The 27,879-nt window shown below is 41.3% G+C and overlaps 1 protein-coding gene across 4 annotated transcripts in view; it reads left to right on the top strand.

Moving 5' to 3' along the window:
* The first annotated feature begins 228 nt into the window (after nt 1–228).
* Nucleotides 229–27,879, top strand: part of LOC145397210 (uncharacterized) — a 49,533-nt gene continuing 21,882 nt past the window's right edge. The window contains exons 1-6 of one of the 4 annotated variants that reach the window (XM_080270402.1): nt 229–312; nt 4,620–4,717; nt 12,818–12,942; nt 14,172–14,320; nt 14,500–14,549; nt 15,049–15,359. In XM_080270402.1, the coding sequence (XP_080126528.1) occupies nt 261–312; nt 4,620–4,717; nt 12,818–12,942; nt 14,172–14,320; nt 14,500–14,546 (471 nt within the window). In that variant the 5' untranslated portion in view covers nt 229–260 and the 3' untranslated portion in view covers nt 14,547–14,549; nt 15,049–15,359. Of the gene's footprint in view, nt 313–4,619; nt 4,718–12,817; nt 12,943–14,171; nt 14,321–14,499; nt 14,550–15,048; nt 15,360–27,879 lie in introns of those variants that run through there. The other 3 variants (XM_080270403.1, XM_080270404.1, XM_080270405.1) reach the window with 3 other exon arrangements.

Below are 27,879 nucleotides of genomic sequence, written 5' to 3'. Positions count from 1 at the left end.
TTGGTTTTTATAATCAGTAAGCTAAATATACCTGGTATCTCATCACGAAAAGTTAACTGCTCAGTGAATTCGCGTGTTAGACAAATTAACGTTCAACCTGCGTTTATTGATAAGGTTATGACTGTCAATGAATATACGTGCTTGAAAAATCAACGTTTAGCCAAAATTTATTAATACTAAAAAAGGAAACCTCCGAGTCTGAAATGAAAAACTCTACAACTCAGAGTTTGGGCGGTCTGATATAAGCAAGTCTGAGGCGGATGGAAGCTCACTTGCCAGCCAGAACGATATCCACTTTGCTCATCCACACAGGTGAGGGTTGAATGTATCCTTGCTTTTATCGGTCTGTTTTCATCTGATGGAACCTCTGGCCCAGCAAACACAAAATGCTTGGGCCATTATTGCTCCTATGCTGGCACTCCGACCTTTAATATTTAGGACAAGTGATGTAAACTCTGGCTTCCGATGTGGTCCGACTTATATCTGATATCCGTTTGCACCGCGGGATGTATCGGTACAATTCGTAATGGGCCAATGATGGAAGCCTTAATCGTGTCTTAATCGGGTGTAAGTAATCGGACCAATTTACAAGCAGGTGTGTCTGGATAGCTTGAAATTAACAGATCTTGAAACTGACTTTTTCTTCCTTTTAATGAATAACATCGTAAACTTTTAGCTTTTCAATGCTTCTTAAAAAATTATAATAATAATCGGGATTCGAACCTTTGTCCTCCGAACGCCTACCGTACTGTACAATCAACACATCCGGCAGGTGAATTAGTGAGTGAAGTCTCTCTTACCCAAGTGTTGCTATCTCAGTATCTCCTTATGTCCCGAATTGCTGCTAAGTGATGGAATGTCTGAAATGAAACAAAAATTAACTGCTTAGGGTGGGGCTCGAACCTGTGCCTCCAACACACCAGATTTGTGCATGATACCACTACGCCACAGACGATCTCCGTAATCAGAAGTGCAACTCTGACCGTTTTATAGACCCCGTTGTATATATTTTGTGTGTCTACCAATGCCCCTTTAATATTAATATTATCAGTTATGATCTAGTAAGCTGAAAACCAGTTCCACAAATACACTATCAAAAAATAAGACTTTTGTTTTATAACAAGACAGTTGCCTGTGGAAAACTCCCGTCTCCGTCGAAATTACGGTATTATATAAAATATATTTAACTTATCAAATATATGAAAATGATCTGTGATGGATGATGTATAATTATATCACTCAGCTGTTAGCTGCTTGACTGGCGTGATCAGCAGTACATAGAATGGGTCAACAATTTATTACCATTCTTGACCCAGTTTTCGAAAAAAGTTATATTTATTTATCAGTCCAGTACTTGTTTTTACATCAATAGGCCCATTATATATATATATATATATATGAAGCTCCCATCATATGCGAATCCTCTGTGGTACAGTGGTAAAGTGTGTGTTATCGTACACTGAAGAACGAGGGTTCGCGTCCCGCCAGGGTGATAAATTTTGGGAGCGTTCTTCAGGCCACATACTGCATTGTTGGACGCAAGGGGTGCTGTGGTTGAACCATTGTCGCATACTATGAAGTCTGCTTACACCCAGTCGGCTTGTGCGGCCCGATTACATTTGGTTCACAGACTACACACACATCCAAAGCCACTCCAACACTACAATTAAACTTACAAGCACTTCTCATCCTACGCAGAAGCCACTTGATAGAGATACATCGGCTGTATCGTCCCCACTTCGGTCAGGATAGGGTGGTCCTGCAGTGGACACTCAAACGGCTGATGAGATGAGATATACATATAAATGGCCTATTGATGTACAACATATATTGGACGGATATATATAAAATAGGGCTATTGATGTACAACATGCATTCATGTATTGGACGATATATATATATATATATATATATATATATATATATATAATATATATATATATATATATATATATATATATATATATATATAACCATTACTGCCAGGAATCCGTCCAGTGTATGGTTGCCGTTTCAGCCCAGTGTCGGGAAAACCTAAGCTTACTAATACCAATTCGGATCACTTCTAAAACAGCTCCAAGCTGGCGCAGGGGGCTGGGCATTGGAGTGACGTCACTAGCACGAAACCCCAGCAGCGCTCCCACTTCTGGGGATTTTGTCCCCAGATTGGAGCTTTTTAGTGCATCTAGGGATAAATCTGGGGAAATGAGCTTTCTGGGGATTTTCTGGGGAATTCTGGTCATGCTTAGTGACAATTTAGGGATTTATGCCTAAAATGATGAATTCATTTCCACTGAAGGGTAGCACATTTATGGGAGGGAGGCGATCGCCCAAGAGTTTAGTGGTCAGCTGTTTTGTGAGCTATATTTTTTATCGAGAATTTTCATTGGCTAATGAAGTCAAACATTTTGACATCTCAGCCAATCACAGTCCATCTCTGTTCTCGGCTCGGCCTCGGTGCCGGTTTGTTTACATTGATCCTCCACATGTTGGACTCCGTCATACGCTGAGTAAGAGCATGATTTATTATTGATATTATTTTGAGTTATCATCAAATATAGCTTCATATCAGTCCTGCATAAAAGTGAATAGAGCTTGTATGTTAAGTGTACTTGTAACAGGATGTCGTGTGGTAATAGGATATCATGAAATAAACCCACGTTAAAATGAAAGGTGTACTGTACAGCCATACACCGTTTCTACCCGGCTTGGGGTCCCTCTCCAGGTAGGCTAGTGACAAACTAAGTACAAAAACAGCGTATATATAATAGGAATGGGTAGATGGGGGGAGTAGAGAGTAAGGGAGGAGTGGTGGCGGCCGTTAGCAGTTGCTTTGAAAGCACACAGTGGATATTATATTTGTATTATTATGTATCTGATGATAGAATGAGCTGAAACGAAAATTACATTCGTTTCCGTATTTTTTTTTTTTTCCGTGAGGTACGGTGCATACAAAAACAAATTATTGGAATGCCTGGGTAATATATCGTGTCGACAGCCCATTCTTCTATCAAAGAAAATGGATTTAGCATCCCATTTTCTTCTATGAACTTAATTTGGTCATCTATAACAAAATGAAACTTTTCATATTTCTTGAGAACATAAAGGGCTTTTTTTTTTTTTCTTTCTTTGTTCTTTAAGGTCAGAAAACAATGCTTTATTTTCTTTTACTTATACCAAAGCTATGTAAACCAAAAGATTACTGTATAATGAAAAATGAATCTCATAAGTATAAACCACCCATTTCGTCTTATGATTTAAAAAAAAAAAATGATTTTCTTAAGTACATTTAAATATATAATTTTAATCTGGGGACTTTTTGTCCAATCTGGGGATTTTTCGGCCCAAGTCTAGGGAATTACTGATCTCCTCTTGTGAGAGCCCTGAACCCCAGTTTAGTGGACTCCTGACCATGGTGGTGAGTGGATGTTAGCACTACTCACCAGATCATGACATTTTCAAACCGAAGAAGTAAGGGAAGGGACTGAAATGTGTGAGGGAAGGTGTGGGGGTGTCAGGGAGGATATGAGGGTGTGAAGGAAGGTGTGGGGTGTGAGGGAGGATATGATAGTGTTAGGGATGGTGTGGAGTGTGAGGGAAGGTGTGGGGGTGTGATGGAAGGTGCAGGAGTGTGAGGGAACCTACTGCAATATTATAGGGTAAAACAAGTCCATGCTTCTTCCCCTTCTTCGTTTTCCCTTATTATTAATGTTTTATTTGAGTCTTCCTTTTTATACATTTTCTGTTACTTAAGCCAACTGACGTCACACACAAGCCACGCCTCCCTATGCCCTGAGGGAAAGTGATCTGAACTGGTATTAATAGACTTAGGGGAAAAGAATGTTATTTATATATCGACCCAACACAAGTTTTACATCAATTGGCCCGATATAAACAGAATATTATGGCCAGTAATCGGTCCAAAGCATGGTTGCCGTTTCAGTCCAGTGCCGAAAAACAACTTTTATTTATATATCGGCCCAACACAAGTTTTACCTCAATTGGCCTGATAAAAACAGAATATTACGGGCAGGAATCGGTCCAGTGTTGTTGATGTTCCGTTATATGCCAGTGGTGGCCTGTCATTTCAGTGTTTGCTGGGGCCAAGCAGTTTGTTATTTTATTTTTATTTATTTTTTTTTTTTTGGGGGGGACTGCTCTTGGTTGTCTTACATTTTTTAGACATTCTGTGATCGAAGGTATGGATTCCAGTGTGGTAAATAGTGTGAGTTTCGATCTTTTATAGTGTGTAAACATAAAGACTTGAAGAGGGAGTCTTTTTTTTTTTTTTTTTTTAAGAATTAAATGTATCTTCAAAGCATCACTTCGAGGAAAAATAGCCAAATGGAAGGCGACATGGAGGCGATTTGTTTGTGGCCACCCCTTGCCCTGATTCTGTAAAGAGTGGCCACAAACAGTCTCCTTGTTATCCTGTTCTGTGTCATTTGGCTGTCCTTGCTCCAACTCACACCTCTCATATAGCTGTCCACTCCATCCTTCCAACTCCTCCTTGGTCTCCCCCTTCTCCTCTCCCCGTCCATCTCATTCACATACAGTACTCTTTTAGTCTGTCTGATTCTCCATTCTCCACCTATTATGCCACCCTTATTTCATTTCAGAGTTGGTCAACAATCAGCACAGCAAAAAGGCAGCCCAAACCGCCAAGATGAAAGTGCTTCTCTGTCTGACCGTCTTGTTGGGAGTATCTCAGGCTGCGGTGAGTCTTGCACACACACACACACACAGACACACACACACACACACACACAAATATAGGCATTACATCACTTGGGCTGTCACAAGCATCACTCACTACAAACGCTCCCATTCTTTCCCATTCGTGTTTTGCAAGCCTGAGGAAAGGTTAATTCTGGCTACCACTCCCCCTCCAAGGCTATAGTCAAGATCTGCAGTGAATCTTCTTATGATTTATTAACAGGTATAGTCAGTGGCGCAGCCACGATTTGTCCAAGGGGTGGGGAGTAACCTGCCCCCTGTGACGAGTAAAATCGTATGGCGTTAGCCAGAGATCCAGAGAAAAATACCAAGTGCGTCTACGTGGCTAAGAGGGTAAAGGAGATAGTTTTTAACCTGTAAGGCCAAAAATGACCTAAATAACAGTGTTTTACTCACTTCTCTGGAGATCATCATAAAAGTCCAGAAAAGGGCCAATTATATCCACTGACCGTCAATGCGTCCAAAAAGGCTGGTGGAAGTGGAAACTGAACTAAAGACGGGACGGGACCCGGTGTAGCACGAATTCCTGACTCCTTGCGTTCATTTTACATGCGCCGAGCGTACGCCGTCGGCTGCCAGACACATGCCAGACGTACAACTCATTCACACTAACTCTGGAGAGGAACTTGTAACTGGCTATTTCGTCTCTCCGTGAATTCGGGCTAGGGAATTTCACCCACGATAATGTCGACTAATTTATATTGCTAAGCCCCATCATTTTTATAATTTTAGAATCTTGATCTCATGTTTAGTCTCTCTTAGTCGTAATGTATGATAGACGTTATTGTACAGTCGTGGTCTTAAACATCTATTTTCCTGTACCCCGTGCTGAGGCTGGCTCACATACAGTATGCTCGGCAAGTCATACTGGAGTAAGAGGGGTTGAGAGGGAGGGGCCAGAGAGAAGGAAAAGTGGGAGGAGGGACGAGTGATGGTTTGGAGGTGAAGTGAGAGTTGGTAGGTGAGAAAGAGATGCAAAGTGATTGCCACATAATTTGTCTATTTTCTTTCATTCAGGGTATCATATGAGGCCCTTATTAACAGAGTTCGTCAAGCACCGAAAATAAAAAATGGAGAAAAACGCAATCAAAGTTTCGCGACTTTCAAAATGCCATATCTCGGTAGCCAGCAAAGATATCTGAGTGATTATTTATTTATTTTTTTGTTTTGTAGCTTTATGTATGTCCTTTAATGTCATTATAATCATACAATGGCATATTGAAAGCTGAAACAGTGATTGCGTTTTTTGTCGACCCCTGTCTCAAACAACACCATACTGTACTAAAATGGTTAATAACACCTACAGTGTTAAGTGATATCGCTATTATTTTCATGTATGTTTAAGTTAAAGACATATACATAAGTGCCAGCATATCATAACTTTGTAAAGAAAACCATATTTCACTGTGGGCAAGGTAAAACCATAGTCAGGATACCAGTACTCCAGGCCGCAATTCCTCCTCATCTTGGCAACATTCTGCTTCCACTTCTCAGGATGGCGGCCTCCCTTCCTCTGGATGGTCCTGCATCATCACTGGTGTAATACCAGGAAATGTTATCCCACCAGGTTGACACCAGTGTAACGGTAGGAATTTCTATTCTCACCGTTATTGTTCATCCAGTGTAATGATAGTGATATTTATATTCTTACCTGTTGTGGGTACGGATCAGTTCATCCGTGGGTATACAAGTGGTACTCGACTTAGTATAACAGTTTATAGTAAATGTTTATGCAAAGAAAGAATTGTGGTAGCGTTTACAGTTTTTGGCCGAGTTTAGATTTAATCAGTACCACGGGTGGTCGTCCTTCCCTCAGCGAAGGAATCTTGAATTGGAAGGGGAGTGAATTTGGCTTGAGGATATAATTTCCTGGATTAGGTACACTAATAAAGAAAAGAAAATGATATATATTTTTACTCTACTTAAATAATTGTTAATTTCCACAAAACATTTTTTTAATTACATAACCCTTTTTAGTATGAGAGAAGATTGTATATGTTACCAAGGTTTTTGGGTGGTCATTCCTCTAACATTATTACCAGACGTAAACAATTTGATACACACGAGGTATGGAGTTGTTGTTCTTTACTTTCCTTTTGACCGTTACTCTTGGACTCAACAATAGCCTCAAGACCGGGACCTTTTTACGGGCATGAATTGTTTGTTCGGGCTGGCATAGCCTCGAACCAATAAGAATGATTATCTGTGTTCATCTTTCATCCATTTAATATATTCTCCTCATGTAATTTTCTCGATTCCCACATCGTCAGTATTATTTACAGTTCATGATCGACAATGTTATATAGTTACTAGAAATACATAATCTCTCGGGCTTGCCTAGCCTCGAGGAATAATTAAAAAAAAAATATATAATTACCAAGAATACCCAATCATTCGGGCTTGTTTAGCCTCGAAGTACAATTCAAATATCACATTAATGCTCACAATTACTAAGTTCCTTTCCACGCTCCTGATTTTTCTAAAACATTAATATTAAAGAAAGAGGACGGTTACTGAATTTGAATTTCACCTTTCCGTTAAAAATCATAACACTTTTAAATTTCTACTCCTTATCTACAAAAAAAGAAGTTCACTTGATAGGATCATTAATACCATATCAACTACTTTCGGTTTGTAAAATAACTCGTGGGTAGTGTGTGTATGTAAGAGTCTACGGGCAATACCACGAGAAGGTCTCGTGCACACTTTGACGTCGCCGGTGTCTGGGGACTGAACGAACGTCCATTAGATACGACGTCTGGGGCTCGAGTGACTACGTTGGGCAGCCACTGCTTAGTCAAATGAGATGGTGTTTTTGAAATATGGAGGGTCTCAATTCTCTTTACAATTTATTTAGCAGTGTACCCATGACGCCAAGACTTTTGATTGAATTGGGGAAAATTTGGGATTTATTCCTCACTAAATTTAGATACTGATTCTATCACTATCTCAATTTGAATCTGAGAGCAGCTCATGCCATCTAGTGACGGCCAAGATAAACGGGACTTTAAATCCTCACAAATGACATTATTTAGGCCTTTTGGACTGTCAATCTTACATATTTGGGTTCTAGCAGCTTCATTAGCAAACATTTCACAACTAGGTTACAGAAAGAATTGTATATTCATCATTATTCTGTTTAAGGTTTAAACTCGGCGCCCGGCAACGACGCACAAAGGAAGGGGATAAGCTGCTCGCATATGTCTTTCATTACTCGGCCAGATGGGGAATTCCCATAGCTCAACATCCACAATTACATCACCCACTGCATAGATACAGAGATACATACATGTAAAAATAAAGTTAACCCTACATTAATCATTAACATATGAATTACTACTTCGAGTAGGAACTTATAAACTAATATTCAGGTTACACCCTATCTAACTTAAAATTACAGTACTACTAAACACATACATGAATGTCAAATGTGTGGCACTACACTGGCACTACTGGTATCCGCCATAATAACGGGGAATGCCGATTTCCCACGAAAATATCGCTCAAAATCAGGGAAGCGAAGCTGTGAGTACATCCAGGGCTGGGTGTTAACACGGAACTGAAGACCGCGCCGTCTCACGCAGTCTGTGATTGGCCGAGAGAAGCCAACACGGTACACAACGCGGCACGCCATTGGCTCGTTCAGCCAGTCATGGCGGCCTTTGACGTCAAGGCGCTTAGCCAAATCTGTGGCTAACAATCAGAACTCTGGGGAGTGGCGAGACGGTAGTGACAGTAAAAAATGTGCCTGTATTGGATTTTCGACCTTATGACCGTTGGTATGGTTAGTCCAGCCTTCTGTCTCGATGATGGAGACTGCCTGCTGAATCATGTCCCACTAGCATAGCAACCATGCCATTCATTGGGGCGACGGTAGCCAAGTGTGTAGAAAAGAAAGGGGGTGAGGTTGCGATACGGACCACCACTACCTTTATAGAAATGCTATTTTCGACCTTCTGCTGGCTGCATAACCAAACTGTGTTTCACAGGATACTAGGATTGTCACTTGGTCATGATGTATTTAAGTAAATTTTGAGAAAAGTGGCACATGACCTACTCTGTGAATAGGGGCCTCATATAAAGAAGTTAATATTCGGTAGATAAAGCTGCATTACACCTTGTATCGCGGCGACAGATAACATGTTTTAGATAGGTGGTGATAGGAAGGGCTGGCTCGTGAGTGAAATATACTGTACTGTATATACTTGACAAATGACAGACTAAACATTAGTGCGGTGCCAGATCTTTTGTGTTTATCCGCATATTTTGACTTTGGATGCAGAATGGAATCTGGATGGCTTTGACTTCTGTAAAGTTTGTGCAAGAAAAGTGCTCTACCCTTTCATGTAATTAATTTTTGGAAGTAAATATCATATACAACCTTTGACATGGCTGTGTCCACAGTGAATATGATCATTTCAGTATACACTTCCTCCATACAGTCACAATTATGTTCACTATTTTACCATCAACCACTCACTTGATGTAGTGCTGCCTACTTCTTCCTTAGCCTCTATCATTCTTTTTCTGTGCCTGCCCTCCTCTCTTCCTATTTCTCCCATCTTTCCTGTCACTACTTAATGCTTTTCTTTCCATTACATGTGACTTTACATTGAGTGACAAGCCAAATGGTTTCCTGTAAGCCAAGAAACCATTTACAACGCTGGGTGGTAACCATATAACTAAACCATACGTGCTCCCTATGTGTCAAGTGGGTTGGTGGAGGGTTAGTGCCCCTCCCTGTAAAACAAATAACTCAGAGTCAAATGGCCACCCCGTATGGGGTTATGGCGTCTGGCAATAGATAGATAGATAGATAGTATATGAAAAGTTTATTTAAAATAATTTTGCATAAAAGGTAAATAAATTTGATGTCTATGGACATAGGATATAATAACGGTATCTCTCATAATCTGTAAGGAGAATTAAACCAAACCCTACCCAAACCCCCATAACATATCTGTGTCAATGTTAACAGACACTGGTCAAGGGAAACTAACTAGGAAAGCCTTAGTAAATAGTTCAGTGACCTCCTGCCTCAATCTCTCGCAGTCTTCGCGTCACTGAGGAAACAATGTTGTTGATGGTTTGCTGGTTTTTTCTGAACTACTCCCACTCACCCTTGGTGTGCTGGAGGAGGCGAGCCGTGTCCTCTCGTTTGTTGGCTTCCATGCGTTGACAATGTGGGCCCACACAATCTCGATGGCTCTGCACTAATATTTGATCTGTCACGTCAGTATATTCCTCTCACGAGCCAGCCCTTGATATCACCACCTATCAAAAGCTTGTTATCTGATGCCGCTATACAAGGTATAATGCAGCTTTATCTACCGAATATTAACTCCCTTACAGTTTATCCTGCCCTGAATGAAAGAAAATAGACAAATTATGTGGCTACCACAGTGCACATCATTCTCTCTTCCATACCTCCCCTCCCTCCCCTCCCTCACTCCACCTCAGCACCATCGCTTGTCCCCTCACTCACCTTCCCTTCTCTCTCTGGCCCCTCCCTCTCACTTCAGTGTGACTTGCCGTACATAAAGGAGCCAGCCTGAGGGACGGGGTACCGGACAATAGGTGATTATTTATGACCACGACTGTACGTGTGGAATTGCGCCAATACAACTGTTGAAACATGGAACTGTATGAAATAATATCACTGATATTTCCATGTTATTTCCACGAATGGGTGGAAACAGTGGTGGTTGCCCATGATGCTAGGCGCTATTTGGAATCTCGACCTCAGAGTCAAAGGGGGGCGGATGGCATCGTGCCCCCCCTCCCCCTGGCTGTGCCACTGGGTATAGTGATGTTTTTGTCATTACTAGCGGTTCTTGTTCAGATCAGAGATAAATTGTATCTAGTTACGTTCTTGATGAATAGATTGAACTCAGACCAACTTCCGTAGTCTGACCTCAGGGCGCGTCCACACGTGTACTCAAACATATGTTGGCAACACAGCTAGCAACATGCTCGGGAACATGTTTGCTGCAGTATTTGGACAGATGTATGCAAACATGTTTCAGTGCAGCTTCGAACACTAGCACCAGAGGTGATGGCATAAGTGTGTCCATACGAGGCAGTTGAGACTTCATGATCTTGCCAACATGATCTGGACGCTGCTGTTCCCAGCATGTTTGCAGCGTGTTCGTTACTGTGTTGCTTACATGTTGCCAACACTTGTTTGAGCACATGTGTGGATGCGCTCTTAGAGGTGAATTCTAGAGTTACTTATATTTATTCATTTTTTCATATATTTATTACCTTGTTCAATTCAGAGATAAACTGGGTCTAGTTACAAGTACACACCATGATGAATAGTTTGAACTGAAAAAATGAACACCATAATTTGACATTACATTTGCATTTTGGAGTTATTTATGTATTTGTTTATTATATTTTATTTACTGAACATAGAGAGTGGAAGTAATGCTAATATAAGTGGCTGGGGAATGGCTGGGAGAAGGAGGGAGGTGAGAAGACAGAAAGAAATCAGTAGGACTGAAGTTGTGGAAGCAATGAAGAAAGACAAATTTGGGAAAGGCCCAGGAATTGATGGAGTGTGTGATGAAATGCTGAAGCATGGGGGAAAGATAGCAGTAGAATGGATGTGGAAGATGTGCAGATTGGCCTGGGAGGAAAGTAGAGTCCCAGAGGATTGGAAATCAGGTATAATTATTCCCTTGTACAAAGGAAAAGGGGATAAAGAAGTGTGTGGTAATCATGTGAGCATTTGTCATCTTAGTGTAATAGTAAAAGTATATGGTAGGATACTTATTGACAGAGTCAGGGAAATAACAGAGGAATTAGTTGGAGAAGAACAAGGAGGCTTTAGGAAGGGAAGAGGTTGTGTAGATCAGATATTCATTCTTAGATCTTTAGTGGAAAAGTTTCTAGAGAAGGGAAAGAAGTTGTATGCGGCTTTCATGGATTTGGAGAAAGCATATGACAGGGTGGATAGACAAGGATTGTGGAAAGTATTAAGAATATATGGAATAGATGGGAAGTTGTCGAATGCTGTGAAGAGTATGTATGATGGTGCTAAGGCTGCAGTGCGTGTGGATGGTGGTGAACCGAGTGAATTTTTCTCTTTGAAGGTTAGGTTGAAACAGGGATGTGTCATGTCTCCATGGTTGTTCAATCTGTACATGGATAGGGTAATAAAAGCGATACAAGGTAGAGCAGTGGATGTTGGAGTGGCCCTAGTGAGAGAGGTTAGTGTTTGGAAACTCCCTGTACTGTTGTTTGCAGATGATACTGTGTTGTTAAGTGAAGACGAAGGGGAGCTGCAAGGCTTGGTGAATGAGTTTGGGAGAGTGTGTAAGAAACGGAATCTAAAGGTGGATATAGGAAAGAGTAAAGTGATGGTCTTTGAGAGAGGTGAAGTCAGTGTATGTACAGTGAGGTTGGATGGTGAGGAAACAGATAATGTGAGTATGTTTAAGTACTTGGGGAGTGTGATGAGTAAGGATGGAAGTTTGGAGGGTGAAGTGCCTTAAAGGGTACAACAAGGAAGAAAGGTTGCTGGTTCCTTGAAGCAGTGGTAAGAAACAGGGAAGTGAGCATGGAAGTAAAAAAATTACATGACAATATTGTGATACCAACTCTAACGTATGGAAGTGAAGCTTGGACGTTGTTGGAAGGATACAAGTCAAGAGTGAGAGCAGTGGAAATGAGTTATTTAAGAGGAGCCTGTGGAGACACATGGAGAAACAGGCTGACAAATGAGGATATAAAGAAGCGTTGTGGTGTGGATGTGGATGTGATAGGAAGCTTTAGGAGGAACACACTGAGGTGGTTTGGCCATGTGGAGAGGATTGAGGGTGAGAGACTGACGAGGAGAGTGTATGTGAGTGAGGTGGAGGGGGGGAGAGGGAGGGGGAGGCCGAGGATGAGATGGAGGGATGGAGTGGAGAGGTATATGAAAGAGGGGGTGTGAGTTGGGAGCAGGGCAGTGAAATGGTGGAGGACAGGGCGATGTGGAGGAGATTTGTTTGAGGCCACGCCGTACGCGATTAAGGCGTCTGGCAATAGATAGACAGATAGATTTACTTCGATAACGCATACTTTTGTGTCGCAGAATCTTATGACAAAGGAACAAGGGAATATCGAGGAGGATGACGACACTCAGCTGCAACTTGAAGAGAGGCAGATCGCCATCTTAAACCCGGACATCATACTCCCACAGAATTGCATCGCCGGACCGTAAGTGACATTAAACTCTTGGTGGCACAGGAAGTGTCGTTGCACATGTTCTTAAGCGATTTATTTTGCATATTAGACATTACTCGTCTTGGATGCTATGACAAAGGGCGAGTGATATTCGGATTCTAGTACATACGTAGCCTACCAGATAAATGTGAGATATTATGGGACTTAGCCAGTGAAGAGCCCTGTCCCGTATTCTCTTCGGTTAAGGAAGCTCCCTAACACCTCTTCCTTAGCGATTTAATTGTGAATACAGCTGGTTAATATCTTTTTATAAGTCATTTATGCAGAGTATGGCGATAGTGGAAGGATTTATATCACAGAAAAGGACGATACGGCGAAATAAACGAAAACAATAAGTCGCTTAGGAAAAGTGTTGAGGAGCTTCCTTGCCCAACGAGAATTTGACCCTTGTGTGTAAAATCTTATGCAGCTAAAGTGAAGCCTCATACAGAGCTTCACTTGCACCTTTCATGTGATTATCCTTAGGGTGGGACTGGCTGACTGGGGAAGGGAATGGAAGGGCAGGTAGGGAGGGTAAAAGACGGGAGGGCAGGCTAGGGGAGGTTAGGGCAGGGGAGGGAAAGGTATTAGAAGGGCAGGGTAGGGGAGAGCAGAGGAGGAGAGGGCAAGGCGGGGGAGGGCAGCGCTTCAGGAGACACTCCCACATCAAAAACTACATCATCAGGTTCAAGGACTCAGTAATTACTCAATCCACTGAGCCAGAGAGCATCGTTTTGGATTTTATTCGAACCATCTCACGATTTCCTTTAACTTATGATGGACATTTGGAAATGGGAGTTTAGATACGGCATTAATATATTTCTTCAGTATGAGACGCCTTTCCTAAGATCAGTAAAATCATCAGTTAGCAGCAAGAATAGACTGAACAGCACATCATCCTGGTTGAGGGGGTTCGCAATTTGTCTTTCAACTCAGCTTGGAAGGTCTGATTGTGCTGGAGCCACTGAGCAGTAGTATCTTTGTGTCTGACCTCCTCCCCCTTAGCTCACAAGCTACAACTAAACTGTCTGAAAGTACGCACTAACTATTCACGCAGGCAACCCAGCATTCCTCTCAGCTCGGCAAATCAGAGTATGATATAGCCAACAGACAATGTCATCTTCATGCCAAATCCCCCACTTCGAAATGCCTTTACTAAGATGAATAAAAAAAAACTCATAACTATGCACATAAGTAATCCAACCTTCCTCTCAACTCTGCAGGGTTACACCGTGTTTCTGGGCAGGTGGGGTGTGCTATCCTCTTTGGTTGAAGCGGAACGTTAATGTGAACTGCTTGTATTCGGCATTGAACGCATCCTGTGGCTCCCCTGGCTGTGTCTGCTACCGTTGTTCACCGTTCCCCCCTATAGGTGAGCACTAACTCCTTAGTCTCTCTCTCTCTCTCTCTCTCTCTCTCTCTCTCTCTCTCTCTCATGCTGTACATAGTTTTTATGTGAGAAGTGTACCTACACGTGTGTATAGATGTATCTCTACCTTAAAAGTATCATCCTCAGTCAGAAAGAAGATAGCCTACTCTTTTTTGCTACAGAATGTCCGCCAGGTCAACTGTGTCCTCTTATAGCTGGTAAGATGTAAGAAGTAAGACCCTCCCCTGTCCTAATGTCCAGGTGGCAGTGACTTGTAAGCACAGTAATCATTTTTCTTCTTTAAGTTGACAAAGAATTCTCCCACACCAATGTGGGAATATAACTAGAAGACTACATTATTTTTAATCGTGCACAATATTGTTGTTTTTCTGGCCCATGGCACATCTAAAATGTAAATTCCGTGGACTGCAGCCTTAAACTGCCCTTCTTCAGTCCACCATCCTCCTTTTGGGAGGATGGGGAAGATGTTAAGGGACATTTGCATAACCAGGCAGTATAGCTACACAGTTTTTCAGGATCTGCCATATTAAACAACCACTAGTGTCTGTCTTTAGAAACCCTTTCACTACTAGGGTACTCTCCTAAGCTGAATGTAAGGTTCTGGAAAAAAAAAAATAATGTCCTCGGGCAGAATGCGTTAATATTATAGTACAAATCAAATGGTAAACTTAATTATCTTTGGTATTAAATTAGACTACCTCTGATTACAGAATGAGAGCTGTTGTCGTTGAAGGCGTGGACACCACGTCACTGGACATCGATACGAACCCAATCACTGAACATGGATAATGGATATGGACCTAATCACTGAACTCAAATACAGACTTCTGACCTCTTCACAGTTGTACTACTCTTCCATAAATGCATAACTGGCACTTCAGGAATTTTTGTTAAATTTTTGAAAAGGAAATTTTATCTAACAGGGCCATTGTTTAACTTTCATTAGTTGCTTTTTGCTTGTATACATCCACGTACCTATAAGTTTCTGTTGGCAATTTCTATAATGTTATCACAGCTATTATTTTCGACCAATATACCATATATTTAAATATTAAAAAAAAAAAAAGCCCATTCACTACAAGTCTGTCTCTCTTAATATTGTTGATAAGCTTTAATCTGATATTATCCAGAAAACCTTTCAGAACATAAGCTAAGTAATTTTCGGTGTAAGATTTTATAGAGCTACAGCAACAGTTATAAGTTTCAGCATTTGATGACGTGTCATTCTTCCAAACCATTACTAATGTTAAAAAAAAGTACATGTAAAGAAACTAAAGGGGAGGGGGGGGGAGACAAAGAGTGGGTTGGTTGAGAACAAAAGAACTAATAAGAATCCTGTGTGGATGAAATTAGCGAGATGCACAGGACATTAAGCACACATGAATCACTAGTCAGTATTTACACATAGTAAAAAAATCTTAAACATTTCCAGCGCAAATATATATTTTTTTTCCTACATCTTAAGTTGGCTATGATGTGAAAGTAAAGCCATAATCATTTAAACTATCTGTAGTACCAGCTCAGTGCAGGCCTTGTTATACCATCACAAGATAAAGTTTGCCTGCTCTTCTACAGCGTGTACTTCACACTTGGAGAATGTCCATTATTTTCTTCCCTAGCACATCATAGGAAAAGAAAATCCATGGGCAGAGAAGCACGCGCGAGAGTCTCAGCTTACTCTTGCACTGACTTTGAGGATTTCCAAACAGCAGAGTAATAGTACTCTTCCTTTAATTTCCCACCGTTTATATGCTAATGGACGCTTGTTTAACTTGGTAGCGACGTGTGAAGTAAAGTTAAAATATACATAACAGCCACTGAAAAGTTATTTTACTCTAGTTACATGGCTTACATCATCTGACTGTGTCTGACTTGTTTCTTCCCAATTTTCATATGCTTACATTTTGACTAACAAGAAATCCTCGAAACTGAAATATGTTGACATGGCTGTCAAGGAATAATGTTCGCAAATAAAAAGTACGACATCATCATTTCTCTGTTTTTCTTAGCAATGCTAATATGAAATAAAAATTACCTAATACGTTCTACTCCATCAAACATCTTGCTTCTGCCCGTCTGACTGCTATGCTGTCGTTGTTGGATTTTTTTTATTTTTTAGAGCACAGGGTACTTGTAGAAAGTGATAGGAGCACAAAGTGTGTGGTAGTGTGTGGTTATTTACATGGATGGTCAAAGTAAATTATCTTAGAGGGAAACGAGGGGATTACGGTTCACTCGGCGTGGAAGGCCACGTCTTCCTTTCCATCCTTCCTCTTCTATCTTAGTTTCATTCATTCTTTCCTCTTCCTTCTGTCTATGGGTAACTCTACACTGAGTGACAAGCAAAGTGGTTTCCTATACACCAGCAAACCATTTACTATGCTGGGTGGTAACCATATAGCCAAATTATGGCGCCTGGTGGTTTAGTGGGCAATTAAGTCGCTCCCTTCAGATCAAGCCGGTGCAGGTTTATATCCAAGGGATGGTTGGGGTTTATTGCCCACGTAATGCCACTCAGGGATGAGAAAGGGTTGTCACTCTCATCTGAAATGTTTGGAACAACTTGCCCAGCCCCGAGCTACTACACTCATGTGGAAACAATGGATTGCATGATGATGATGATGATAAGTATTAACTTCAGTCTGCTTGGTTGACCAGACGGATAAACAGAGAAGCTATCGTCCATGAAGGGCTGGTCCATGCAGTGATCCAGTGTTTCCTTATGCGGGGAAGAGTCTGGAGATTCGGTTCCTAGATGGACGCCACATATGTGTCCCAACACAGTTAACAGGGGCACCATAGTAGTCTTCAAATCACCCTGGTATTTGGTTATTTGGTTACCACCCCAGTGTTGTAAATGGCTTCCAGGGTTTCAGGAAAACATTAGGTTTATCACGCACTGTAAAGACACCTGAACGAAGACGAAAGAGTATTAAAAAGTGACTAGAAGAATGGAAGAAATGGAAAGAGAGGGGGGCAGACACAGAAAGAGAATGATAAAGATGAAGGAAAAGGTAGGCAGCACTACATTAAGTGAGAAAATGATAGTCTCCAATAGCTACCCTAGAAGTGTTTAACAATGATATGTAGATGCGTGAAAGTACCATAACGTATTACGAGCAGTGAAGACAGAACAGATAAATAAATTTGGGCTACAAAGACAAAAGACGCAAGTGATACAAATGAGGGATGCACAGTAACGCCATCCACTAATTAAAAAGACTACTTAGACTGTATAGCCAAAGAGGCAGAACTGATATAACTGGTGGTGGAAAGATATGTGAGTGACGTAGACCTGGTGGGCCAATAAGATAATAGCCTACGGTGAGTGTTTGCGAGAGAGGAAGCGGAGGAAGCAAGAGACCTGAGTAAATGAAAGGAATAAATAGATCCAGTTTCTAAGGAATATGACTTGGGCAATTTCCCTTTTATTTTTTTTTTACCCGACTGACGTTAACAGCTCCACCCTACAGCTTTAACATGCTGTAGGTAACAAAGCCTACATGTCAGAGTTAGGGTATTTAAAGGCATGGCTAATAAGTGTCAGAAGGTACGTATCATTTCATTCAGCACTGTTCTGTGCGTAATCTCTTTTTTCCAATATACTGGTACTTTTCTTCATGCTGGATCTTAGCCACGCATCAATGATAAAATGATAACCAACATCAGATGACGACCAAGTACCAGATGCTCTCTGTTTGCCCACTACTGTGCTGACATCTTTTTATACTTGGTTTAAAACAGATATCACATATATTCTTTACTTATCATCTGCTGACTTGGAATGTGAGAGCTTCCACTTTTAAGAATGAGATCATTGTAATGAAACTTCAGATGACACTGACAGGACAGCTTTTCTTACTAGACATATACCATTTATAAAACCACTGATTGAGCCGGTGCAGGTTTATATCACAGGGATGGTGGGGGTTTATTGCTCACGTAATGCACTTAGGGATGAGTGAGGGTGGTTACTCTCATCTTAAATGTCAGGACTAACTTGCCTAGCCCCAGGCTCCTACGCTCATTATGGGGCAACACAAGGTTATATGATGGATGGATGGACGGATGCTCTAGTAACATTAAGGGAATAACTGTGGACTCAGGCACATCCAGTAATGCACACATAAACTGACCACCAATGATACAAAACTTGTTTATCCAAAAGCTTCATTACACAGCAATTAATTGTAATGGTAAATAGAATGCCATATTATCAAGATATATTTGTAACAAACCTTAATTTTCATTCATAGGTGAAAATAACTCTTAAAATGCAAGTCGCACCCTGAAAGACTTCAGGAACATAAGATGAACAAAATGGAATTCTTTTACTCTACTGGATACCAACTTTACTTCACTGTAAAGTTGGGATGTGAAATTATTTCCATTTAAAAGATGTAATGAATGTTTGAATTATATTTTTCCTGTCATCGAGCATTACTCTCAGCTGTCATTATCTTCTTGATTTCCTTGAAAAAATTAATCGCCATCGTGTGACAATTAGATGTTCTTGGTGTGATTCAATGTGTGCTAACCCATATCACTTCTACTACCAAAATAACTTACACACGGACCACAGTCAAGGTTCATCCTACCAGGGTGAATCAGTATGTGTTTCCTGAGGTCTCGTTTCCTAGCATATAGTTTTTCACACTCAGTATATTTGAAGTTTCTAATTCTACTATGGGTCAACTGGTGCTCATAAAGGAAACTTTTATGAAGAAACGCCACACCACACTCATCACACCTAAAGCCTTTCTGTCCTGACTGTGTACTGAGACTACATTTCTTTGTAAACACTTTCCCACATTCCTCACATCCATAGCTATACTTGAGGGCAGTGTGTTATTACGTGCTCATCCAGGTTATCCTTTCTTGCAGACAGTTTACCACATTGATTGCAATGGAAGCTTTTCTCTCCTATTTGTGTGGCTATGCTTGGACATGTCTCTTTTCCTAGCAAACAGTTTACCAGTCATCACACTTGAATCTCTTGACCCCCTGATGAATTAGTAAGTGCTCATGATGGTAACTTTTACGTAAGAACTCTTTGCCACATTCTTCACGAACAAGCTTTTCTTTCCTGTGTGAGAGAGTGTGTGTCGAGCAAGGCTACTCTTCTGTGAGAATTTTTTCCACACTGATCACAAGAGAATTTATCTTTGCTGAATGTGTTATCATGTGGTCAGTGAGGTTGCTTCTGCATGGAAATAATCTACCATACTCATCACAGTGGAAACATTTCACTCCAGTGTGAACAAATGAATGTATGGTAAGGCTGCTGTTTTTGGTGAAAAGTTTTCCACATTCATGGCAATTATAATGATGCTTCACCTTGGCATGAACCTGAAGGTGCTCAATCAGATTACTCTTGTGAGCAAACCGTCTCCCACACTGATCACATTCAATGTTCTCGCCTTCTGTGTGAAGAAGTGAGCGCCTGTTGTCATTTTACTAATGAATTGTCTTCCACAATGATGATATTCAAATTTCACACAATGAGTCACTCACTTGATGTAGTGCTGCCTACTTCTTCCTTAGCCTTTATCATTCTTTTTCTGTGCCTGCCTTCTTCTCTTCCTATATCTCCCATCTTTCCTGTCACTTCTTATTGCTCTTCTTTCCTTTACAGGTGGCTTTACATTGAGTGACAAGCCAAATGGTTCTCTGTAAGCCAAGAAACCATTTACAACGCTGGGTGGTAACCATATAACCAACCCATACGTGCTCCCTACGTGTCAACAAGTGGGTTGGTGGAGGGTTAGTGCCCCTCCCCGTAAAACCAATAACTCAAAGTCAAATGGCCACCCCGTACGGGATTATGGCGTCTGACAATAGATAGATAGATAGATGGAGTTTCTTCAGCTCCAGCCATCACAGCACTTTACCTTATTGGGTCATACCTTTCATCCCTGAATAAAAAATAATCTTGACATAGGAGGACAATATTAAGAATCTACTTGTCTCATGTCAAGATAATCCAATAACACAAATATAAGGTATGGACACATGACACCAGAACCATAATAATACAAATCCTCATATGGAACTATAACATAGATTTAACCCGCGGCGTCCCGTCGACGTACTTCCACGTCCTCACGTTTTGTCACTGCCAATCCCGTTGACGTACTTCAACGTCCTGCAATTGCAAGGTTCATAATTTCCACAATTTTCAAAATTCGTGCGAGATTTTCGATTCGCCCTCCTACCCAACCCTCCCCTACCTGCCGCCAGGCGGGCAGTGTCCCAGACCCCGCATGACCCGCGCTCGCCCTTGTCTCGGTCACTCACCTGTTAGCAGTGACCCAAGTCAGACATGGCGCGGAAAGGTCTCTCAGACGATGAAATAGCATCCGTCCTGGAGGCCTTCACTGGAGATAGTGATTCTCCACTTGATGATGATGTGGTGGATCGAGATTACGTCCAGCCAGAGGAAGAAATAACAAGCAGTGATGAGGAGGTCCCTTTGCCCCGGAAAAAGTGATATGTGACATATCGTAAGGCAAGGGAAGGCCAACCTGCACCCAAACCACCTGCACAGACCTCTCTCCATCCCCTAGAGAGAGATTCTGATGAGGACGAGGGCGAGGACGAGGACGGCGGCTTAGGACGTGATGTTGCCTCGTGGTTGGGGAAGAAAAAAATCTCACCCCGAGGATCAGAAGGTGGGGCGAGAAGGCAAATAAGGTATGGTCCTAGTGTTTTGTCTGGGAAAGGCGAAAGTGGTGTGGTGGGAGTGCGGGGTGAAAGGGAAAGTGGTGTGGCGGGAGTGCGGGGTGAAAGGGAAAGTGGTGTGAGGGAGGCAGCATGAGCACGTGGTGCACGTAGGCCTAGGGGGGAGGAGGTGGAGCCACTCCCCAGCACGTCTTTCGCCACACAATATTCCCAAACTTCCTCCCCACAGCCCCAGGATGTGGGGAAAGGAAGGAAAGGGAAGGGAAAGGGTAAAGGAAAAGGGAGAGGGAAGAGAAGTGCGAGTGATGAAAGGCGCCGCTTTCCACCTCCCCAACCTCCCCCATCACCACCAATGTTGCATTGTGCCTTCAGCCATGTTTCAGAGAGTACCATAACTTCCTACACTACCGAAACTGTGTGGGATGGCGATATGACGCTCAGTATAATGGTAAGGCCAGTCAGTATTTTCTAAGTCTTATATAAAGTTGAAACGGGTGTAATGTTTGCAGGAAAGTAATGTATAAGTTGAGAAATAGTGTAAGTTGAAAGAAGTGATATCAAAACTACACCCACTGTGTAAATCTGCGAAAATATGACGCTCAGTATAACACTCTGGTCAGTAAATATGTGATAGCAAGAATATAAAGTGGAAACGGGTGTAATGTTAGCAGGAAAGTAACGTATAAGTTGAAAAATAGTGTAAGTTGTAACAAATGATGTCACGAGTACACCCACTGTGTAAATCTGCGAAAATATTATGCTCAGTAGAACATTCTGGTCTGTAAGTATGTGATAGGAATGATATAAAGTGGAAAAGGGTGTAATGTTAGTAGGAAAGTAATTTATAAGTTGAATACTAGTGTAAGATGAAACAAATGATATCGCGATAACACTCACTGTGTAAATATGCGATAATATGACGCTCAGTAGAATAGTAAGGTCTCCTATTAGGTGATAGCCATTATATCAAGTGGAAACATGTGTAATGTTAGTGGAGAAGTATTATATAAGTACAAAAATATGTTGTAAGTTGAAATAATACTCATAGCGACTTCACCCTCTGTGTTATTATGCGCTATTATTACGCTAAATATTTACGTAAGGCCTGAAACTATCTCAAAACAGTTCTCTAAAGTGGAAAAGTGTATAATGTTATTAGGAAAGTATTATGTAAGTTGAAAAAACACAATACGAGTTGAAACAACAGTCACAGCGAGTTCACTCACTACCTAAATAAGCGGTAACATTACGCTAAATGTTATCGTAAGGCCTGTGAATACGTAAAAACAGTTCAATAAAATGTAAAATGGTATAATGTTATTGGAGATGTATTATATAAGTAGATAAAATGATATGTATCATGATTCAGCAATGTTAGCGATTCATCGTGAACAGATTGGCCGATTTCACTCGGTTCGCCCGATGGTACAATGCTTATTTCACCTCTATTTTTGTATAAAATCCAATTTACTCTTGTATCACATGTTTTTATGTTTGTATTAAATACATATCTACTTACTTTCATTGGTTTCCTAATCTTATAATACCATAGAAAACGTGAGAGCCTCAGACCACCTACAGAGAACACGGTACCAGGTGTGATGAAGGTATACCTGTTTAGGCAACTTATGGATCCCGGTGAACACTTTCTTCGTGATTGACCATTGTTTCTGACCAAAAGCGAAAGTTTTAGCAAAAAAAATTTGGGTCCAAAAATAGTCGGGATTGGGGGGTACCAGTGGTGAAAAAGTGGTCGGGACGGGGCGGGTTAAAGAGTAAATATTTGCTGTAGAAATTATGGGTACTAGCGCAATACACATTTTACAGTCAGGGGCACCACACAGACACAGTGACTCAAGCATGAGACAAAGCAGTGAAGAGAAGCCTTTCTTTCCATGATAAAGTTAAATAGGTAATCAACTTTGTCACGACCATGACTTTTTTGTCTTCTGCATCTGCTCCCTTCCTCTTGGAGCCCAGCTTATGGTCTGCACGTGAAGCAAAGTCTGTCATTAACTCCAATCTTCACACCATATATCATACACAATTACAATAACATCCCCTAGTTACTGTCTAGGGGCCTCCACAATTACATCCATGTAAGAAGACTGTTGCAATGTAACCATACTATGTAACTGTAACCATGCTCTGTAACCATACATTGTAACCCTATATGTAACCATACATTCATAATATCTTAAAGTTGCAAACTATAACTAACAGTATATAAGTTAACAGTATTTTTTTTTTTTTTTTTTTTTTATGTGTCCGACTCTGGGCATAGGCTTCACAGCCTGCTATCAAGGCCCAGCAGTCCTCCTACATACCATACACCTCTACATGTCACCACTTCGGCGCTAACACCTACCGTCCATATTGAATACATGCTAGGGCTGTCTCATACAGGACTGGTGTATTGGTATTAGCGGGGGTATTTTTACGACATGTCGGCGGGTCTTCTGGTAGATCAGTAAAGCCTGATTTAATGAAATTCAAATCCTTAAACTGTTCCCTGCCCCAGCCGGTATGTATCTACTAGTGAGTGTCTACGTGGCCAAAAGTGCATCCATCAACTGATTTCATAAACTGCACAGCAAGCCTGCCGGCTGCCGGCTCCCTCACTGCCCTCGCTGGTGGGCAGTTGTCGGGCTGGTATAGAACGGGTTGGACCTGTGTTTTTCTCCTCCAAATAAACTCCCGTTGTAAATACGCCAAGACCTCTGGATTACTCCTAACTAAGGATACGAGAGGGATGGAACAAATTGGTGACAGCGGTGAGTCGGATCTCTTTCACATCGTCTCCGTACAGTATATTCCCAGTGATAGCCCCTTGGCTACACTTCGCTTGTGCCGATGCTTTGTTCCTGCTCCAGTCTACACACCTACCACACACCTCTTCGTTCACCTGCCTTGTGATTGTGTCGCCTACGTATTTCTGGGTGAGATCTTCCAACAGTAGGTCCCTGATGTCTGTGTCTACACCGGTCTTCAGTCCCCATCAGTCTTCACCAACAGCTATACAGCTAAAAACAATCAGTAAACCACTCACTATCGAATCCCAGTTCTCACGCCAGTCCTGTTTTAGAAAATTATATATGATAATTTTACCCCACCACACCCCAACCGCCTAGCTCTCATCCCCCCTCACGCTTTGCTGATCTAGTCCCCCACCCGCCAGCCAGCCCCATACCCACGCCCAGAAACCGCCACACCACACCACCACCTCCATCCCTGGGTCCATGGCCAGCCAATCAGTGCACTCTACGTCATCCCTACCTACTTATATCAACGTGTTTGTGGTGATCATCTGATACTCCAGGTCGCATATGATTGGTCGACTTCACTTGTGACGTCATTCTCCACCCAGCGTCTCGGCTCATCTGTGTGGGAGGGACTACCATTACTGAAGTTGCTACTGAAGTTGCTTTTCCAGCCAACCTAACTTCGCTCCATTCTGCAATGCTTCGGTATTCAGTACATGTAAAAATATAGTTTAATTTCATCTACCCATACCGTGACTTTCTATAGAGATTATTCTACGGATTTTCTCTACAGATTGTGACTCATATTACCATTCTTGTGCTTTCATTCACTGTCTTGCATCTCCTATATTCATCAAGCCTCTCTCCCACTTCATCCGTCACGCTCCTCTCACACTTAAATTTATTCTTCACCCAAACCATTTTCTTTCATATTCGCTTTCATTGTGCATATTCCCCGTTCGTTATCATTGTAAATATTACAGATTCCCTCATCCTCTCACTGTATAGGTAAAATTTTCATTCTCATAACTATTAATTCTATTGTATAGTATTTGAACAGAGGAAGTGATATAGGCTTAAAGTTAAGCAATACAGTATCCAAATTTGCATATTATGGTACACTGGAAGTGCACTCTTCTAATATGACGGCATATTAATAATTAATTAAGAATAATAAAGTAATTGAGTTGTCTTCCAAATGGCAGACACTTTGTAACTTGAGTGTTAATTTTTTTGTTACGTACTGGGTCTTAAAAACATTTCTGAATATGCGATGATGACAAAAACACAGCGTAAATGTGCAATCCCACCGTCAACAGCAGGCACTGAAACAGAGAGGCTCACAGTAAACGCATATAATACCACGGTTATCCCTAAGGAATGTGTCTTTACTAATAGCATAGTTTGCTCTAAAACTGTTTTCTGTAACACTTTTCGCAATTCATCACCATCATCATCATCTCTCCGGGGCCAAGCTGCACCATGCCCACCGATAGAGAGTTAGAGACTGGGACACACACACACGCACACACACACACACACACACACACAATCATGTCAAATACAATGAGATTCATGTTTCAGAAAACGAAAATACTCACATATCGGCAAAGAAACGGTTTTTCCTCTGTATAGAAGGTTAATCAGACAAGCTCTAGAATTCTCAATTAATAACTGAATTGGTCTATTCACAATTTGTTCAAGGGCAGATTACTCAATTAATTCCCTCATTAAAAACATAAAACTATGAAGAATGAGAAAACTGAAATTATCTTTCTTTTAGAAAGTGGGCTAAGATAAACTGATGGGTTTAAAAATTGTAAAAGGATTTAACAATGTTGAAATAGAAATATTGTCCCCAATATCTCCTAAGCATCCCCCTGTAAGTAATGGCCTAAAGTTAGGTTAGTTAATAATACGCATCTATGCAACAATTAACCTATCTAGGGTTAAAGGCAGGTTCATTAACTGCTTGTATGCTGGTGCCACTGTATATCTTTTTCATCACCATCTTAATGTAGATGTTGTCCATCAATAAGATTAACCAGAATATGTAATGAAGGAATGCTATATGAACCACATTATTTCTCCTTTAATATACGGTACTAAAGGGAAAAAAAAAAGATGCACCAGAAAATAAATACACAGTTAAGGTATGCTCATTGTATAAAGTTCTTTGAATATTAGGACGGCAGGAAAACACTTTTAATTTTTGTTTTGCTTTGCAATGCAAGTTTTTCTGTTATTTTCTCCCTGTATCGCTAATGGCTAGGCTATTTATGCTGAACGAAGAGTCTTCATGCTGTTATAATTACTATATGTCTGCTAATTCTGTTTATATTATTAATATCGGACAACCACATTGAACTATAAGGTGTGTGTGGCCTATGTGCCTTATTATCTTAAAGTAATTACTAACAATTCACACAGAGCACAAAACTGTCTAAAATTATTGTGCTTTGGGTTGGCACGGGACGCTGACCTGGTGTTCCTGCTTCTTTGTGTAACACTGTTTACAGAATGTGCATATTTGCAGTAGCCTAATGTAAACAGTTGCTTTTATTTTCAATCACTAGATTCTTATGCCTTCTAGTACCACTTCTGTAATTCTTTTTAACCATATCCAGATGCGACCGATTAGGAAGGACTAGTAATCGAAGTTCTGAATGCGATACTTGAAGCTGCAAAGGAACGAGATCATTGCATTGTCTTTATTACAGATAATTACTTGGTACGAATTTTCTTATTATACTGTAGGTGCATTTGATAATGGTCTCCTGCATTTTAATGCTTCAGTACGAATTTGCAATCCAATATGATATGAGTCAGAGGATAAGAAATTGCTGTTCTAATAATTTACAGTTAGTGGTGTAAGTGAAATGCCAGCGCCAGGGTGTGGGTGTGTTCAAAGTGGCGGCGAGTGGTCAGGATGCTAACGTGACGCACGCACAGCTCTCCCAAGTGGTTGGCCAGGCGGGCTTTGTAAGTTAACGTTCACACTTTACTGCTGAGGAGGGTGGGCCACTCGTCCGTCATCAGTACGGTAATCAAACCTCGATGCGGATTTGGGATCAGATATGAGACTACAAATGACAGTGAAGGAAAAAAAATCGAAACATGCCCCCAAGGGTTAACATATTAATATTTATTGTTGGATTTTCATAACAGATTCAACAACGACTGTCACAACGAATATTCTTTCACGGCATACGGGAAACGAAGATTAAAAAAATACAACTAACCCATTAATTTCCAAGGACAAAAAAAAAAAAAAAAAAATGAAAGATAAATTATTGCGTACGATCATATAAAACCCCTCCCCTACTTCATTTCAGTATATAAAAAGAAGAGGGGCACCCTGCTTTGTTGTGTGCTTTGAAGAATGCCAATGTCGTTTCCAGCATCAGAATCCTTTCATCGAACACCTGGAGATGGGATGAGGTACAGCCCATATTCTTAAAAAATGAAAAAAAAAAAAAAAAATCACGAAAAACGCCCAATATAGTGGGCAAAACATTTACCCTTCATTTAGACCATCAGACTCTTGTCTCCACTCAACACTAGTAAACTTTGTAATTTTTTCCTTTATAGATTTACTTACACATAAACCTTTCAAAGTGGGCCAATCTGTTCAGTCACTCTGAAAAAAGGTCTGACACACCCTTGGTCATGCCCTTCTCCACAAATACACTATCTCATCCAACTTGTGATTTCTGTACGAGAGTGTGAGTCTGAGGAGGGCGCGTCCACTACGTAATATTAGCCAGGGATCCAAGGTGGCTGATACACTTGGTCTAGCCGTCACACCCTGCACGGGCCGACTGCCTCACGCGCCTCTGCCTGACCATCACCTCTCTGCTGGTGAGGCTGGAGAGTGTGGCGTCTTGCCGGTGTGGCTGACAGTGTTAGTGTGGTGGTGGTGGTGGTGAGGGTGACGGTGTTAGTGTGGTGGTGGTGAGGGTGACAGTGTTAGTCTGGTGGTGGTGAGGGTGACGGTGTTAGTGTGGTGATGGTGTGGCTGACGGTGTAAGTGTAGTGATGGTGTGGCTGACGGTGTTAGTGTGGTGCTGGTGTGGCTGGCTGTGTTAGTGTGGTGCT

The sequence above is a fragment of the Coenobita brevimanus genome, chromosome 40 (genome assembly GCF_032717465.1).
Source record: "Coenobita brevimanus isolate Jiangsu-jjx chromosome 40, ASM3271746v2, whole genome shotgun sequence".
In the NCBI taxonomy this organism is placed as follows: domain Eukaryota; kingdom Metazoa; phylum Arthropoda; class Malacostraca; order Decapoda; family Coenobitidae; genus Coenobita; species Coenobita brevimanus.
The sequence above is the reverse complement of the archived record's forward strand: the minus strand, read 5'-3'. Positions and strand labels throughout refer to the sequence as shown.